Here is a 17,700-nt window from a genome sequence, read left to right as displayed (position 1 = left end):
ATTGGCAGGAGGATTCTCAACCACTGCGCCACCAGGGAAGCCCCAGAAGTCCTGCTTTTTAATGGACTTCCCACTCTGACTCCATCCTCAGACCCCTACTCTGAGGACAGAGGGACAACTCTAAAGCTGAACATCTTATTTTGAAGCCAATTGTATTGGGAAGGTGATTAACAGACTTGAAAACTGAACAAATGAAACCATGCCATTTTTCTAATAGGGGTAGAAAGAAAAGATCAGGATTAGGTAACTGGCTCCTGACCCATCCTCCTCTGGTCTAGAGACCCCTCCACTTAGACCTAAGAACCCTCTCCATCTTCCCTCAGGCTCAGCTCTGCCCCCTGCCTGAGACAGACAGAGACAGAGGCAGAGAGTTTGTGTTGGGAAAGAGAGAGAGGGAAGGGAGAGGCAATGTGTGTGTATGGAGGTAAATGCTAGAGACTCACAGACAGCTTCCAGCTTAGAAAAACCAGTCTCCCTAGTCCAGACGTGAGCCAAGTTCTCTAGATCCAGGGTGGGGTTGCATCCCGAGAGCCAGTGAAGGTAAATCCATGTGACTCAACCCTCTCCTCCCCAGGCCCTTATCTCCAGAGGCCACAGCTTCCACCCACCCAGGCAGCCCCGGGATCTGCCCTCACTGTCCCCTGCCCACGCCCATCCTGCCGGAGCCATGACCAGAACCGTGAGGGGGACAGGGGCCGAGCCCAGCTGACTGCTCTGCCCTCTTCCCAGGAGGACCATGCGGCAGTAGCAGCCATGCTGCCCTTCCTGCTGGCCACACTGGGCACCACAGCCCTCAACAACAGCAATCCCAAGGACTACTGCTACAGCGCCCGCATCCGCAGCACCGTCCTGCAGGGCCTGCCGTTCGGGGGCGTCCCCACCGTGCTGGCTCTGGACTTCATGTGCTTCCTTGTGAGTGCCCACATGCCACCCTCCACCCTTGGCACTCACACCCTGTACGTAGCTGGCCAACACCTGCAGCTCTAACCACTCTCCCACCTGCCCCTGGCTCCCCAGGCATGACTGCAGGAGGGAATGCCCATCACCCAGCCCAAGCCTAGCCTCTGACCATTCTCCCCAGCCAGAGTCATCCCTTTCTAAGACAAAAATTCTGCCCCTCTGCCCTGCCGTCCCGGCTAGTCCAGGGGGTGAACGGCCTCTCCTCCTGCCAACCACCCTCTCCTTCCTCAGGCACTGCTGTTCTTGTTCTCTATCCTCCGGAAGGTGGCCTGGGACTATGGGCGGCTGGCCTTGGTGACAGATGCAGACAGGTAAGGCTCCGGGACCCGCCGCTACCCCTACACACAGGCTTGCGTGTGCACGCACATGCGCACACAGCACACGTGCACCCACACATCTCGTCCACACTCCTCGGGGAGAGGAGGAGAGCCAGCCCGTTCTCATCCTCTTTGGTGGGGGGATGAAGAGGGACTGGTTCCAGAGTGGGCATGAGGGCCCACAGCTGGGCCTTTGTCCCTTGCCAGTCCCTGGAGACACACCCCTGCCCCCGCTAACCCTGTCTGTTCTCTGTCCCCAGGCGCCAGCGGCAGGAGAGGGACCGAGTGGAACAGGAATAGTATGTGGGGCAGCAGCCCCCTCATCCCCACTAAACCAGCTTTCCCTTTTCTTCTCTTTCATGCTTCTCTTCTCTTCCTGCCACGTTGCCGGTTTCTCTTTTCAGCTTTCTCCTCTGCAGGCTTGTGTTCGGATTAACGCAGGTGATGTGCTTTGCAGAGCAGGGGGCTCCCCAGCTTGTCTCTGCCGCACTCCCCCGTCTCTTCCTCTGGCCCCCAGCCTGGGAGAAATCCCTCCCCTTGTGCCCCACACACGCAGGCCTCAGCAGTCCTGGTTCGCTGGGGTGGAGGAGCCATCCTCCCGAGAACCCACAGTATAGTCGTCCTGTTGGTTGCAGAGACAAGATTGGGTGTCTCCAGTGGCTTCTCACCCCCTAACAGCTAGTTCTTCCTATTCCAGGGTTCCCTGCGCACCCCTTCTGGAGGCCTGGGAGGGGGGCTGCCGGAGAAGCTCTGAGTCTGGCCTTCTGTGTCCATCACCATCTCTGTCTATAGGCCTGGCATTGGAGTCTATAGGCCTGGCATTGGAGTCTATCGGCCTGGCATTGGAGTCTATAGGCCTGGCGTTGGAGTCTATAGGCCTGGCATTGGAGTCTATAGGCCGGGCGTTGGAGTCTATAGGCCTGGCATTGGAGTCTATAGGCCTGGCATTGGAGTCTATAGGCCTGGCGTTGGAGTCTATAGGCCTGGTGTTGGAGTCTATCGGCCTGGCATTGGAGTCTATCGGCCTGGCATTGGAGTCTATAGGCCTGGCATTGGAGTCTATCGGCCTGGCATTGGAGTCTATAGGCCTGGCATTGGAGTCTATCGGCCTGGCATTGGAGTCTATCGGCCTGGCATTGGAGTCTATAGGCCTGGCATTGGAGTCTATCGGCCTCGCATTGGAGCCTATAGGCCTGGCATTGGAGTCTATAGGCCTGGCATTGGAGTTGAGGCAGCTGCTGGGGTCAGGGAACAGGGAGGGTGGAGGACACCCCCCCAGCCCCCCTCACCCCCGGGCCTTCTAGGGCTCTCCTGGTCCAGCCTGTCCTTCACCACACCCCCTCCACTGCCCTGTGCCCCGTGTGGGATCTGCGCCCCCGTCCCCCACTGGTCAGCTCCGGAACTGCAGGGCCGGCTCACACTCTTCCTTCAACCTCCACGGGGCACTGATGAACACTACCCCCTCCCTTCACCCCCATGCCCTGCGTCAGTGCCCCCCAGGTCCCCCGGGTCCCCTGAAGGGAAGGGGCGGGTTTAAGGGAGGCAGGGAGAGGGCAGTCACTCATCCCCGCTTCTGCCTCTGCGCTTTCTGTGCCTTGTCTGGACCCTGGAGCTCTGGAGTGAAAGCCCACCCACTTCACCTGGCTCCCCAGGGACTCGGACTCACCAGCTCTCTGATCTCTCATCTCCCCACCCCCAGTGTGGCCTCAGCTATGCACGGGGACAGTCATGACCGGTATGAGCGTCTCACGTCTGTCTCCAGCTCCGTCGACTTTGACCAAAGAGACAATGTGAGTGCCGTCCCCCCAACTTCTTATCACCCCCTCCTCCAGGGCAGGTGGGCTCCGCAGCCTGTAGCTTCCAGTGTTACGGAGTCAGGGGCCTATGGAGTGTGGCCTTCTCCTCAGCAAGGGTAATGCTTGTCCGAGAGCCACGGGGTAGCCCCTGAACCCAGAACTCCTGGCTCTGTCTTCTGTGGCAGCCTCCAAACCAGCATAGGTTGAGCATCTGTGATTTCTAAACGTCATTTGCCCCGATAGAGTTCTGTGCCTGCCTCCAGTGATCAATGCTAAGGACGACTGTTTTCTTAGATGTGGTTCTAGAAGTAATAATGAGCCTTCCAGGCCCACCTAGCAAAACACACAATCCATTGTGCTGCTCAGAGGTTGCAGGCTGGCAGCCCCTGGCTGCCTGGGGCCAGCTGACCTGCTTGTAGGTTGGAGCTGAGGGGCAGGGGCCCCTGTAGACAAGGCATGTACTTGGTGATGCAAGGGGACCCCAGACCCCTCTCAGGTCAGACACCACACTCCTGCCTGGCCCTCTGTCATTCTGCCGGGGTCAGAACTCTAATCCTGGCCAGAAGTCTAATCCTCAGGCCCTAGGGTGGCACCGATCAGTCCAGCTTAGGCTGTGGGCCCTGGGGGCGGCAGCTCCTGTAGCCGCCATAGCAGAAGCCTGTCAGCTTCCCGAGTTGGACTCATACTGGTAAGTGGCAAAGCAAAGCTATCACCCCTGCCAGCCAGTGGTGTCCAGATGATCCCCAGACTCAGGTGGTGTTGGCAACAGGTAGCACAGTCCTGCATCTTAGCTGGAGGGCACCTCTCTCCCTCATCCCGGTAGGAAGTTGAGGGAGGGTCTCCCTGTCCGGCCCTGCCCCGCGTATCCCCACTCTGCCCTGAGTGGGGTCTCTGTCTGAAGACAAGCCTGGGGGCTTGAGAGCAGGACATTGCAGCTCACGGTGACCCTGGGTCGGTCCCTCTGGGGCATCCTGGAAGGCAGGTGCAGGACCTTGGGCAGCGTAGCTCACCCCTCTGCTCTTGGCAGCCACGTCGCAAACTCGCCATGTCAGCTGCAGGCCTGAGGTCCCTTCCTAGAACCCTGAACCCCACCCATCCCCACCCTGGCCCACACAACTGCAGGACTTTCTCCAGTTCTGCTGCCCCCTTGGGTGTTTGTGGGGATCTGCACTCTGGGCACGAGCGTCCGCCGATGACCCCCTTTGGCCTTGGTCCTTTTTCTTCTCTGAGGGCTGGCACCTTTCCTGTCCCCTTCTCTGGGGATGAGCTAGTTTCTGTGGGGACTGTGGGAGCTGTGACAGGTGAGCCACAGCCTGCAGGTGGGTACGAGGTCGGGGTTGGCTGGAGGGCAGGCTTGAGGGGGAAGGGAGGCTCCGGCTGGTGGGGTGAGGACTCTAGCCGATAGCCCTCTGTCCCCACAGGGTTTCTGTTCCTGGCTGACAGCCATCTTCAGGATAAAGTAAGTGAACGGTCTTCAGGCTCTAAAGAAAGAAAGAAAGAGAGAGAAACTTCAGACCTGTCATCTCCCTACAAAGTCCAGAGACCAGCAGCTTTGAGGGCCTTAGCGCTCCTAGCCAGCCCAGCACCTTCCTCCCTGCTCCAGGGAGCCAGGCCCCTGCTGTTCCTCCAAGCCGGCCTCACTTTACCCCCTGACAGTCTCCTGTGCACCCACCTGCCTGGGGTCCCGCTCTGCCCTCAGCTCTCCCCACCCCTGCCACCCCATGAGAGCAGGGGCTCACGCCGCCGCCTCAGAGCCTCGGGCAGCTAGCGGGTGGGGGCATCAGGCAGGCTGGGAGCAGCCAGCCCGCAGCAGGCAGGAGCCAGTACCCAGCAGGCAGAGGCCAGGAGATGGAGCCAGAGTGTGGCAGGCAGGCAGTGAGCCCTGAGAGAGGCAGGAAGCGCGGACAGGTCAGCACCACCACCGCCCTCGGCCCTGGGCCCCTGGGGCCCCTCCCCAAGTCTAAAGGGCTTCGCCAGCACCCCTAAAGCGCCACTGCTTCCCAGACCTCCCTCCTCCCTCCCGCCTCTGCCTCTTCCTGCCACCATCCTCGTCCTCCCTTTCCAGATTATCCTCTTACTTCCTTTTCTCCCCATTCCTCACTGTTCTTCCTCTCTGCAGTCTTCCTTCTTTTCCTTCTTTCTTTCTCCCCTTCTTTTGCTTTCTTCCCCCCTCATCCCTCTCCTCCTCTATTTTCCCTTTCCCTCCCCTTCTCTCTGCATCCTTCCTTTTTCTCCCTCCCTTTCCCTCTCTTTCCTCCCTCCCCTCCCAGAACATGGGGGACCCAACCCAGAGCCCCCCCTTTCAACCCCATCCTGCTGCCAGACTGGCAGGGGCTAGGGCGGACGTGGGCTGGGGTGGGCAAGGGCAGGCGAGCCGAGCGGCCCCTCTGTTGCCCTGGTCCTCACCGCATCCCTCTGTCCCCGGCGCCTGCAGGGATGACGAGATCCGGGATAAATGTGGTGGCGACGCTGTGCACTACCTGTCCTTCCAGCGACACATCATTGGGCTGCTGGTGGTCGTGGGCGTCCTCTCCGTAGGCATCGTGCTGCCCGTCAACTTCTCAGGGGACCTGCTGGGTCAGTGAGGGCCAGGATGGGCGGGGCGGGGAGAGGAGGGGGCAGGAGGGGATGTGCCCTGACCCCACCGTCGTCCTCTCCCTCCTCCCACCCCCCAGAGAACAATGCCTACAGCTTCGGGAGAACCACCATTGCCAACTTGAAATCAGGGTAAGGGTGGGAAGCTGGTCAGTGAGGCCTGGGTCTGCGGCCAGAGTCTGGGTGGGAACGGAGGAGAGGAAAAAGGGAGTGTTCAGGGGAGAGATGCTGAGGCTGCAGAGATGGCTGTGGGTCCTTGAGGGCTTAAGATGGAAACAGAAGGAGCAGATCCCAGGGATGGCCAGATAAAGAAGAGCCGTGTGCAACCCTGGGCCAAGGAGGGCTGGTTGGTGATGGTTGGAGGGCAGTATAGCCAGCAGGTAGGGCATGAAGAGATGACTTCTTGGGGACATTTCAGTTGGAATGGAACAAACCTGGGGTCTAGAGGATGTGGGGTGTGGGGCCCGCCTTGGGAGGGGGTCAGAAGTGCTCTAGCGGCCCTGTACCAGGGTTTAATTAACAGTGGGAGGTTGCGGGTGTCTGAGAGTGTTCCCAGCCCCCGTGGCTCCATGCACCCCTCTGCCCTCCAGGAACAACCTGCTCTGGCTGCACACCTCCTTCGCCTTCCTGTACCTGCTGCTCACCGTCTACAGCATGCGCAGACACACCTCCAAGATGCGCTACAAGGAGGACGACCTGGTGAGTGGAGCAGAGCCCGGTCCGCGCCCAAGCCCAGCCCCTCCCCTTCCCTCCAGGCCTCTCCTGCCCGAGTCCTAAAGGGTATCGGCTGGCTGGCTCCGGGTGAGGCCAGCTGGCTTTGAATCCTGGCTCAGCAGCTCAGGATTCCTCCGCCCCACCATCCTGCCAGTTAAGTTACCTCTCCCAGCCTCAGTTTCCTCATCTGTGAAATGAGAGAACAGTCCCTCTCCCGAGGTAGGTGGGGGTGAGGGGGGGTAGGTGGGGGTAAGGCACCGGGGCAGGAAATACCTGCGGTGGGTATTACGGGAGTGATTGTCCCTCTCCTTCAATATTCACTCCCCAAACCAGTACTGAATGCCCACTGCATGCCACCCACTGTGCTGGGGCCTCACAGCCTGAGGATCTGAGAGTAGAACCTCCTCTTCCCACTGTGTAACCCCTCAGGGAGCAAGGGGCCTGGGGCTCTCACTCTGTTCACTGCCTGATTTCTATTAGAAACACTCCCCCTGCTTTCCCTGGGCCTGGCTTCTCCCAAGGCCTCCTCCTACTCCTGTCTGCTCCTCTCTGCTCACCTGTTCCCCACCCCTCCCTGCATTCTCCCGGATCGGAGCCTCAGGAAGGCCAACCTGCCCCGTCTCACCCCAGGTGAAGCGGACTCTCTTCATCAACGGAATCTCCAAATATGCAGAGTCAGAGAAGATCAAGAAGCATTTTGAGTGAGTAGCTCCTCCACTCCCACCCCTAGGACCTGTGGACCCTTCTTTGCTTTCCATCTCCAAGAGCACCCTCACACGCCTCTCTCTCGGGAGGGTCAGGGGCTGCAGTGAGGGGTGGAGGTTAGGCTAAGGAAGAATTCTCTGACTCCAGGACGGTCTAGCACTTGGGCTGGACTTCAGAGCCCTCAAAGAGCAGGAGAAATACTTGAAAAATGAGTCCCCTGGGCCTCTCCTCCTGGCTTGAACAGGGTCATGGATTGTCGACCCCAGGTCCACGGGCCCTTGGGGTGTGTGGCTGTCTCAGAATTGTGCGTGGCGTTCCAGAGCTTGTGTGCAGACTAGCAGGGAGAAGCTCCTCGGCTTTCAGTGGATCCTCAAGGAGCCCAGGAGAGCCTGGACTGCATGTTCTCCGAGACGCTTTTTAGCTGGAAGTCTGTCTTAGTGAGGGGGTGGATGTACACCTCCAGGTGGCCAGAACAGCGTACAGGACTAGGAATCCTATCACACATCCATCTGTCCATTCAGCAAACATTCTCAGGTGCTGTTGAGGTCACTGTGATGGCCTGGGGACTCTAAAAATGAGCGCGAGACCATCCAGCTCTCGGGGCATCCATTGATCCAGTACACTGTTTATGGTACACTTACTATGTGCTTCATCCCAGGGAGACAAAGAAGAGCCAGGCTTGATCGGTGGGGAGCTCACTGTCCAAGTTGTCTGTTTCAGGGGTCAGTGGGTGATTTTGTTTAGGAAACAGTCCGATTAAAATTAGCGGTCAGCCTATGAGCAGGAGTTGGGGAGACTGCAATCCTAACTGGAGTTTTTAGGATCGGTACAGTGAGCATTATGGAACAGCCTTTTCATTGACCCGTTCATTCCACAGCACAGTGGATATTTACTGAGCACCTACTATGTGCAGGCTGTTGGCCCAGGCCTGGGTCTGTGGTGCTGAGCAGGACGCAGCCCTTGTCCTCGTGGAGCCCCTGGCTAGCTGTCAGCATCAGGCAGGGTCTGGGGTCCAGGTCGGCAGTCTGTCTGGGTTGGAGGACTGACCCAGCACAATCAGGGGTTATCCTGTGTACAAAATCAGGGAACCTGTGTGTTGGGGATTAGGGGATTAGAGATTAGTCGGGTGAAAATGAGGGCTCAGCCTGCCACAGGGCTAAAGGCCCTTCCGAAGAGGAACCCTAAAATGGTTTGAGCAATAGCAGTGTCTGGGGAAAAGTCTGAAGCCTCCTGGGAAGTGCTTTTCAAGGACCCCATCCCAGATTTAAGTTTCCAAATTCTCGTGGGTTTGGTCCATCTTGTTACTTTAGAACCATGTCTCCTGAATCTTTAACACTTGGTATTTCCTCTTTAAAAATTAAAAAAAAAAGAAAGAAAAAGACAGGGACTCAGTTTAGATGAGGGATTAGGATCAAGGAGCCCTGTGTGATCAGGATGAAAAAGGAAGCGCTCCTGCACTTAGCCTGCAAGCATCACTCGAGCCCTGCCAGGTACCAGGCACTGAGAGTCTATCTGGTCAGTCTTAAGTCAAGGTGGGGTCAATCTCGGGTCAGGATTTCAGGGTCAGTCTTGGGTCTGGGTTATGGATCAGTTTGGGTCAGGGTAAAGGATCAGTCTCCGGCCAGGGTTAGAGGTCAGTCTCGGGTCAGGTTTCAGGATCAACCTCTGGACGGTCTTGGGCCAGAGGTCATTCTGTAGCCCAGGGTTGTGGGTTGGTTGGGGTCAGCTGATGGTCAAGGTTAAGTATTGGACTGTAATCAGGTCTTCTAGGAGCAGGGTTAGGAGAACAACCATGCTAGAAACAGCTTCTCTCAACTTAAAGTTCACAGCCCCAGACAAGAATCAGACCACAGCTGTGGTGTCCCCAGCACCCCGTAGGTATACATGCCCCCGCCTACGTGCGTACACTCCCCCCACTCAGATAAGCATGAGGAGGAATTTCAAAGTTTTATTCTCGGGAACTGTCATTTTTGCAGACTCAGAAAGAGGGAGCTTGCATTGGGGCTGTGTGTCTTGAAGGTGATGGGGTCACAGGGGAAAGTTGGGGGCGGGTGGGCAGGGTCCCTGCAGAGGATGGCGGCGGACTGTGTTTCAGGGAGGCCTACCCCAACTGCACGGTTCTGGAAGCCCGCCCATGTTACAACGTGGCTCGCCTGATGTTCCTTGATGCAGAGAGGTAATGGGGCTGGGGGCGGGGGCAACACTCGAGGGGCCCCTGCCCTTTGTGGAGGGCATCTTGGCTGCCACTCAGGAACCTGGCTCCCCTTCCAGGTGTTTCCCGGGACATTTGATTTTCCACGCCTCATGGCATGCAGGATCTTAGTTCCCCAACCAGGGATCGAACCTGTGTCCCCTGCAGTGGAAGTGCAGAGTCTTAACCACTGGATGGCCAGGGAATTCCCAAGGGGCGTTTGATTTTAATTCACCCCCTGGAGTGCCTGTCAGTTCAGCTCTGGAAAGAGCAAGGCCTGGAGGTTAGAGGAAAGGGGCCCACTGTCCCCACCCTATTTGAGGACAGACCCTTCCTCAGCTACAGTGTGGGAAACTTAGGCCAGACTATAGGAAGAACTTCTGCCCCTCAAGGGATGGTGGGGAGACACTGGGCTGGGGACACGTCTGAACTATGCATCCTAAACAAACCAAAAGAGTAAGGTGGCCCCTGTCCTTGGGGAGTGGACTGCGTGACCCCCGAGCTGGGCTACTACCCATCCTCCAGCCAGACCCAGTTGGGCAGTAGGTGACCAGGCACCTGGGTCCCACAGGAAGAAGGCCGAGCGGGGAAAGCTTTACTTCACAAACCTCCAAAGCAAGGACAACGTCCCCACCATGATCAACCCCAAGCCCTGCGGCCACCTCTGCTGCTGTGTGGTGCAAGGCTGCGAGCAGGTACGGGGTATCCTGGCCTCAGCTCAGGCCTCAGGGCCCCGAGACCCCTGATGGGTGAGGGGGGAGTTGGAAGGTCCCGGGGAGACAGGTCACAGTGAAGATGGATGCACCCCACGGTGGGGCCCGTCCCACATCCCCAGGAACACGCACACGCACGCACGCCTTGCACATAAATACCCCAAGGTGAAGAGACTCCCAGAGGAAGCAAAGCTGGGGTGCGGACCGCAAGCAGGTCCCCATCTGTTCCTGGAAGCCCTAGTCCCATTGTTGGGCTTGCCCCCTATCCCTACAGTGACCACGTTTTCAGACCCCAAATCAGAAGAGGTCAGCCAAGAGGACAGCTTGCTGTATTTACTAGCTCTGTGGCTTTAGGCAAGTTTCTGGACTGCTCCGTGCCTCAGTTTCCTCGTCTGTAGGACAGAGCTACTTGTACCCACCTCCCAGTGTAGTTGTGAGGATAAGCGAGTGGACGGAGAGCTTAAAGCAGTGCCTGGGCTGCAGTCAGCTCTGGGCAGTGCCCGCTGGGGGCTGCAGGGACCGGCGGCTCTGACCAGGGCCCTGCCTCACCCGACCTGGCAGGTGGAGGCCATTGAGTACTACACGAAGCTGGAGCAGAAGCTGAAGGAGGACTACAAGCGGGAGAAGGAGAAAGTGAACGAGAAGCCTCTCGGCATGGCTTTCGTCACCTTCCACAATGAGACCATCACCGCCATGTGAGCTCCACCCACCCGCCCCGGCCCCTAGGGACTAGCCAGGGCTCCAGGTCCCAGGTAACCGTGCCCCCCTCCCCCAGCATCCTGAAGGACTTCAACGTGTGTAAGTGCCAGGGCTGCACCTGCCGCGGGGAGCCCCGCTCCTCCTCCTGCAGCGAGTCCCTGCACATCTCCAACTGGACCGTGTCTTACGCCCCTGACCCCCAGAACATCTACTGGTGAGCAAAGGGGGATTGCGGGGTGGCTTCCTGGGGCCGGCGTGGGCTCCAGTGGGGAGAGGGAGGCCCTAGGTGTCGGTGGGGAAGGATCAGGCCTCCAGCCCTGGAGTGACGCCTCCGGACCTTCCCAGGGAGCACCTCTCCATCCGTGGCTTCATCTGGTGGCTGCGCTGCCTGGTCATCAATGTCGTCCTTTTCATCCTCCTCTTCTTCCTCACCACCCCGGCCATCATCATCACCACCATGGACAAGTTCAATGTCACCAAGCCCGTGGAGTACCTCAATGTAAGGCCCACACCCCGACCCTCCACACTGTGTCCCCAAACGCAGGTACCAGGCCCCACATCCCTCCTGGCAGCGGGGGGTGGACCACATGCCCTCCAGTCCAGCTCCTGTTCCGCTTTTCTAGCCCAGCCCCGCTAAGAAGGTCCCACACGACCCTGGGCTGCAAACCCCTCTGTGCACTTCCCTTGGGCTCCCTGCCAGCTTCCCCCTAGGAGAGGCCTCCCTTGGGTTTACATACGCCTAGAGGGGCTCTGAGGGAAGAGAGAGCCTGGGTCCATTCCAAACTGATCATGTGACCTTGAACAAGGTCCTTCTCCAAATCCCTCGGTCTCTCCAACCAAAGAGTGTAAGGGTCAGACCAGACCCTTGGCTTCCAAACTTGGATTCTGATGGCCTTCATCAAAAGGAATCTTACATGAAACCCAATGTAGGAAAGCGAGGTCGCTCAGATGGCAATGGTGTGGGGGCATTTCTGCTGCTCTCCCCTCGCCTCTTTTGCAAACCTCCTTGGAACCTCAAAGTTCATGAGACACTTTGAAAATCATTGAGTGATCATAGCGTAATCGATAAGCCCCAGGCTGCCTGGGTTCAAATCCCCCCCACCCACTGCTTACTAGCTAATTTATTGACTCTCATTTTGCTTCAGTTTACTCATCTGTACAATGGGGTAATATCATTCATGTAAGAATTAATACATGAAAAGTACAGGATCAGTAGGTGTTCAGAGATGCTAACTACTAATATTATTCATGCTGGGATTGCACATATGGCCCTGGCCCCCAGATGTTCTGGACTTCTGACATGAGGTCCTGAGAGCTGGGGGGCCCAGGGCTCACTGGGGGAGGGGGCAGGCAAGCAAAGCAAGCTGGGCCCACTAGACTGCCCCCACCTGACACATTCTGCCCCCCTCTGCCCTTTGCAGAACCCCATCATCACCCAGTTCTTCCCCACCCTGCTGTTGTGGTGCTTCTCGGCCCTGCTCCCCACCATCGTCTACTACTCTGCCTTCTTTGAAGCCCACTGGACACGGTGAGACACCCCCTACACACACACCACGCCTCACTGCGGTCCTCCTGGGCGCACACCCTCTGCCCTCAGGCTCCCTGCTCTGGGCAGTCCCAGAACTGGCAAGGGAGGGATGGTGACCAGCATCCTCACCTGGGGAAGCCCCCCTCCTTCCCTCCTGGGACATCATACGAGCTGGGAGAGCAGGCATGGGGGCTGGCTTATCTGACCTCTGCCCCCCCCCCATGTCCCCCGCCCCAGCTCGGGGGAGAACAGGACCACCATGCACAAGTGCTACACCTTCCTCATCTTCATGGTGCTGCTGCTGCCCTCGCTGGGACTGAGCAGGTGGGTTTCGGAGGAGGGGATGGGAGCTGGGGTCCGGGATTGCCCGAGGGGGAGGGGGAGCTCAGGCTCCCACCTCCTCTACAGAGCCGGGGGGGCCCATGTCTGGGGGGATCCCCAGAGCTTGTGGATGGGCCTCCCCCTCCCCTGGTGTTCTGGGCCATTCCAACTGCCCCACACCTCCCCTGTCCTCTCTTCCCCTGTCCTCTCCTCCCCTTTCCTCTCCCCTCCTCTCCAGCCTGGACCTCTTCTTCCGCTGGCTCTTTGACAAGAAATTCTTGGCTGAGGCAGCTATTCGGTTTGAGTGAGTGACCAGGGTCCCCAGGGAAGGAGACCAGGTGGTGGGGGTGGCTATTCCCCCATGGGATGGTGCAACAAAGCTCCCACCCCTGCAGCGGGGAGGAGGAGGGGGCTTATATCACAGTCAGGGTCATCCCAAAGGTTGCCCCACAGGCTGTCTTGGGTGTATACATGGGACGTCCCGGGGTCTGTGTTGGGAACCTCTCTGGATTCTGAGGTCACCCCCGAGGTGTATTTGGGGCTTTGGGGCCCACACTTGGGGGGTTTCTATGGTGGGCTTTGGGGCTTGTATCCTGGGACTAACCATGGGAGTCGAGCTTCACTCGGGTGGTTTGGAGAGGTCTGTAGTGGGATCTTGGTTGTACTGTGGGAGTGACATGGGGGTTTCTGGAGGTATCCCTGAAGGTCTCTGGAGGCACACCTTTGAGTATCTATGGAAGGCTCTCGGGCTCACACCTAAGAGTGCCTATGGGGGGCTCTGGGGCTCACACTTCGGGGTGTTTCTGGGGCACAAGCTCTGGGAACACCTCTGAAGTCTCGGGCTGTCATCCAGTTGTGCCTCTGCCGTTCTCTGGGAATCGCACCTTCCCCGGGAATCCCTGTGAGGGGGTCTTGGGGGACACGAACCTTGGCTGTTTATGTGGGCACCAGCTCTAGGGGTCTTGCTCTAGGCCATCTGTGGTAATCTTGGGCTCACACTTGGGGTGTCATGGGTACTGACAAAGGTCCCTGGGCTTCCCCCTCTGAAGATCTCTGGGGTAGGTTCTCTGGAGCTTCAGTTCTGGAGGTGTCCTAGGCTCACACTCCGGAGGTGACTCTGGGTTAAGGTCTAAGGCAGGGAGCCTTCTGGGTATTGCTGGGGGTCTTTGGGGTCACGGGGGGTTGGGGGCAACCTCCGGCATCACACCCTGGACACTGGTGGCCTTAGGGGTCTCAAGCACTCTCTCCGGGGGTCTTTATGGGGCACAAGTTGTAGGGGTGCCTCTGGGCTCACTCACGCTGAAGGGGTCTGGGGCTTACTTTGGAGGCATCTGTGGACTCTCTGGCGTCTGCCTCTGGGGTTCACACTCGGGGCACTGGGACACAGGTGCTTTGAGGGCTGACCTGAAAGGTCCACGTGGAAGAAGGCACGTTGGGGGTGCTGGCACGCTGGCAGTGGGCAGGGGGCCACCGGGTCCCCCAAGGGTGCAGAGCTGGAGCAGCCGGTGCCCGCAGGTGCGTGTTCCTGCCGGACAACGGCGCGTTCTTCGTGAACTACGTCATTGCCTCAGCCTTTATCGGCAACGCCATGGACCTGCTGCGCATCCCGGGCCTGCTCATGTATATGATCCGGCTCTGCCTGGCGCGCTCGGCCGCCGAGAGGCGCAACGTGAAGCGGGTAGGGCCACCCGGGGCAGCCGCGGTCCGCACAGCGCCCCCTAGTGGGCCCAACCAGAGACAGTGGCCGCCGTGCTAGAGTGTGGGGGCGCCCGGGGTGCTGAGACTTGGACAGCGAGTTCCGTGGCCCTGGGTTACCCTCTTCCCGTCTGGGGCCTCAGTTTTCCCATGTGTACAGTGACAGGTTGACACAGCTAACCCTGTAGGCCCCGCCAGTTCTGACAGTCCAGTGTCCTGTGATGGGGGTTGGGGGAGGTCTGGGTCTAGACCTAGGGTCCCTCTGCCCTAACCCCACACGAGGGCTCTGGGCATCCCATCCCCAAGCCCACCAACTGCCAGCCCCTCCTGCCTCGAAGGCCCCTCCTAATGCCCCATCACTGCGCCCACCCTGACCTCCGTCTCAGCCACAGCCCCTCTCTCCATCGGCTTTGCCCTGCCCTGCCCTGGACGTTGGGTGCCTTTTCCCCCTGGCTTCTTTCCTGGCCCCCTCCCACTTCCCACCTGCCCTGAGCCCCTGCAGGCCGCCCCGCCGCTCCCGAGCTACCCTCCCGCCCATCTCGCCCCCTGCCCTGAGCCCCTGCAGGCCGCCCCGCCGCTCCCGAGCTACCCTCCCGCCCATCTCCCCCCCAGCATCAGGCCTACGAGTTCCAGTTTGGCGCAGCCTACGCTTGGATGATGTGCGTCTTCACGGTGGTCATGACCTACAGTATCACCTGCCCCATCATCGTGCCCTTCGGTAGGCACCGCCGCGCCGGGACCTGGGCCCTGCTCGGGGGGACCCAGGACCTCTCCCGCTCCACTCTAGCAAGGCAGGCCACCCGAGTGGACAGGGCCCTGGCTGGGAGACCGGCCCCTCGGGCCTCCCGCCCGGTCCCTGGCTCAGTCTGGGGCTCGGCCAGGGGGGAGGAGGGGAAAAGCCATCTCAGCTCAGGCTGGAATCAGCTGGTGTGCTGGGCCCCTGGGCCAAGTCTCCCCAACACAGCCATGTTTGCTCACACCAGTGCCTTCACTCGGGTGGATATACTTGGACACACATCGCATGCCCACTGAGGTGTACACACACATACACACACACACACACACACACACAGTCCTACACAGAATCCATGGGCACACTTGTACACAGCCCCGTAAACTCAGGAAAGACCTTTGGGTTTCAGCATGGTCCTTACTACTCATGGAAATACCCTGCTGTAGCTGTACCATGTGACCTGGGCAAGTCCCTCTTCCTTCTGAAGAAATTTAGCAAAGTTTCTCTTCACCCCAATTATCACCCCCACTGGTGGCCTCTCCTTTCCCCCCACTAACATCCTAACCCCTCACCACCCTCCCTGGTTATTGAAGGCTTCAAACTCCCAAACTAACCACCTTGTCCTCATTTGAAATTTCCCATCCCCTCAACCTCCAGGAAAATGGAACTTGCCACCTAATTTATACTCATCTGTTTAAGGGCAGAGATAGGAAGAACGATATGGGTTTTAAGAGGATGCTTGCTGGCCCAAACAAATGGATTTCTAATAGTAGAATTCCTAGGGAGGGGCTGCAGAGTGAAGGGGTTGAAGCAGTGGAAGCTGAGGTTCCGTGGTCCTGCGAGGGGCTTGGGGCTCTATTCTCTACTGGGCCTGGGGCAGAAGAAGGGGGACCAGCCCTTCAGTGACCTCAAAAGGCCCAGGACAACCCGTGACAGACACACAAAGGCCGGCAGCTCGAGGTCAGGGCCCATGTGGCTTCCCGCAGGGCTCATGTACATGCTGCTAAAGCACCTGGTAGACAGGTACAACCTCTACTACGCCTACCTGCCGGCCAAGCTGGACAAGAAGATCCACTCAGGGGCTGTGAACCAGGTGGTTGCCGCACCCATCTTGTGCCTCTTCTGGCTCCTCTTCTTCTCCACCATGCGCACGGGTGAGGGCCGCCGCCCACCCTCGGGGACCGGCGTGGGCGGTGGGCAGAGGAGGCTCCCGCCGGAGTCGAGGCAGAGCAGGCCACGGGAGGCCACGAGGGCCGGGGGTCACAGGCCCGGGGCCTGGGAGAGGCCCCAGCCTATGCGAGTGTGGGAGTGCGTTCAGAGGGGGCAAAAGCCCGTGGGACGGGGACCCGGAGGAGAGGTAACGGCCCTTTCTCTGCCCGCCCCGACACCAGGGTTTCTAGCCCCCACGTCCATGTTCACATTCGTGGTCCTGGTCATCACCATTGTCATCTGTCTCTGCCACGTCTGCTTCGGACACTTCAAATACCTCAGTGCCCACAACTACAAGGTGTGGGGCAAGGGGGGCAGGGAGGTGGCCGAGGGCAGAATCTCAGCAGGGTGGGGTTGGGGGATTGGGAGCTGAGGGCAGGGATGCCAAGAGAGAGTAGGGTCGTGATTATGGCTGAGGGCCAGGGCATTCCCCCCATTGCTTGACTCGTTCTGGGCCCCTCAAGATTGAGCACACGGAGACAGATACCGTGGACCCCAGAAGCAATGGACGGCCCCCCAGTGCTGCCGCTGTCCCCAAATCTGCGGTGAGTGCCCTGCTCCGTGGCCAAGTGTGGGGAAGAGCCTCTGGTGGAGATCCAGCCCCAAAGCTGGGTGTGCCGTTAGTCATCCAGAAAGGGAAGCCTGTTCCAGACCCCGGGCCGGGAGGGATCTGGCTTCAGCAGCTGGAGGCTGCCCCACCCCGCCCTAGGAAGAGGGTCACCGCCCCTCCCCTCACAGGCCATGAGGTCCCCCCTCACCCCTTCCCCACGAGGGGCAGCTGTCCACCCTCACCCCCACCCTTCTCCCCCTTCAGAAATACATCGCTCAGGTGCTGCAGGACTCAGAAGTTGACGGGGATGGGGATGGGGGTCCTGGGAGCTCAGGGGACGAGCCCCCGTCATCCTCGTCCCAAGATGAGGACCTGCTGATGCCGCCTGACGGCCTCACGGACACAGACTTCCAGTCTTGTGAGGACAGCCTCATAGAGAATGAGATTCACCAGTAAGGGGAGGGAGGGCCCTGGAGGCCACGCCCTGCCCCCACCCACCCCGCCCCCCACGGACACTAAAACGCTAATAATTTATTAGATCTTAAAGCCCCTTCCTTCCCCATCCCCTGCTTTCATTAAGGTATTTAAACCTGGGGATTTCACCGCTCTCCCCCACCATGGAGGGAGGGAGGGAACCCCCCAACCTCAGTGAGGAGAGCCCCGAGCCGGCCCCGGGGCAAAGAGGGGTGTGGACAGGGTTCCCCCCAGATCAGTGCCCCCCTGGGCTAGTAGTATGATCAGGAAAGGGTTAATAAGAGCCAAGGGGGATACTGGCTGGAGACCTGCTGGGGGCAGGTGGATCAGGGGCTGTCCCCCCAGTTCTTACCTCCCTCCCCCCAAGTCCCCCTGGGATCTAGCACTCCAGGGAAGTAGAGCCTCCAGCCCCTAAGGGGTTGCATGAGAGGGGAGGGGGTGCGGAGCGGGAGGAAGAGTCAGGCCCCAAGCCAGGGGGGGTGACCTGGGGGTGGGGGGTG

The 17,700-nt window shown here is 59.2% G+C and overlaps 1 protein-coding gene across 12 annotated transcripts in view; it reads left to right on the top strand.

The window, feature by feature from the left end:
• The window catches only part of TMEM63B (transmembrane protein 63B), a 23,857-nt gene extending 6,157 nt beyond the window's left edge, over window positions 1-17,700 (top strand). For 4 of the 12 annotated variants that reach the window (XM_089918668.1, XM_030759664.2, XM_089918667.1 and 1 more), the window contains 23 exons: window positions 730-912; window positions 1,192-1,271; window positions 1,538-1,576; window positions 2,977-3,067; window positions 4,495-4,532; window positions 5,508-5,650; window positions 5,749-5,800; window positions 6,259-6,367; window positions 7,013-7,083; window positions 9,147-9,263; window positions 9,850-9,973; window positions 10,553-10,686; window positions 10,767-10,904; window positions 11,036-11,189; window positions 12,112-12,218; window positions 12,456-12,542; window positions 12,778-12,843; window positions 14,055-14,217; window positions 14,847-14,952; window positions 15,954-16,121; window positions 16,359-16,474; window positions 16,641-16,721; window positions 16,991-17,700. In XM_089918668.1, coding sequence (XP_089774794.1) covers window positions 754-912; window positions 1,192-1,271; window positions 1,538-1,576; window positions 2,977-3,067; window positions 4,495-4,532; window positions 5,508-5,650; window positions 5,749-5,800; window positions 6,259-6,367; window positions 7,013-7,083; window positions 9,147-9,263; window positions 9,850-9,973; window positions 10,553-10,686; window positions 10,767-10,904; window positions 11,036-11,189; window positions 12,112-12,218; window positions 12,456-12,542; window positions 12,778-12,843; window positions 14,055-14,217; window positions 14,847-14,952; window positions 15,954-16,121; window positions 16,359-16,474; window positions 16,641-16,721; window positions 16,991-17,182 — 2,535 coding nt within the window. In that variant the 5' untranslated portion in view covers window positions 730-753 and the 3' untranslated portion in view covers window positions 17,183-17,700. Of the gene's footprint in view, window positions 1-91; window positions 164-574; window positions 913-1,191; window positions 1,272-1,537; window positions 1,577-2,976; window positions 3,068-4,494; window positions 4,533-5,507; window positions 5,651-5,748; window positions 5,801-6,258; window positions 6,368-7,012; window positions 7,084-9,146; window positions 9,264-9,849; window positions 9,974-10,552; window positions 10,687-10,766; window positions 10,905-11,035; window positions 11,190-12,111; window positions 12,219-12,455; window positions 12,543-12,777; window positions 12,844-14,054; window positions 14,218-14,846; window positions 14,953-15,624; window positions 16,122-16,358; window positions 16,475-16,640; window positions 16,722-16,990 lie in introns of those variants that run through there. The other 8 variants (XM_089918665.1, XM_089918664.1, XM_089918666.1 and 5 more) reach the window with 7 other exon arrangements.

This window comes from Delphinapterus leucas, chromosome 10 (genome assembly GCF_059928025.1).
Source record: "Delphinapterus leucas isolate spDelLeu-1000000601 "Yukka" chromosome 10, BTC_Dleu_Yukka2, whole genome shotgun sequence".
In the NCBI taxonomy this organism is placed as follows: Eukaryota; Metazoa; Chordata; class Mammalia; order Artiodactyla; family Monodontidae; genus Delphinapterus; species Delphinapterus leucas.
The sequence above is the reverse complement of the archived record's forward strand: the minus strand, read 5'-3'. Positions and strand labels throughout refer to the sequence as shown.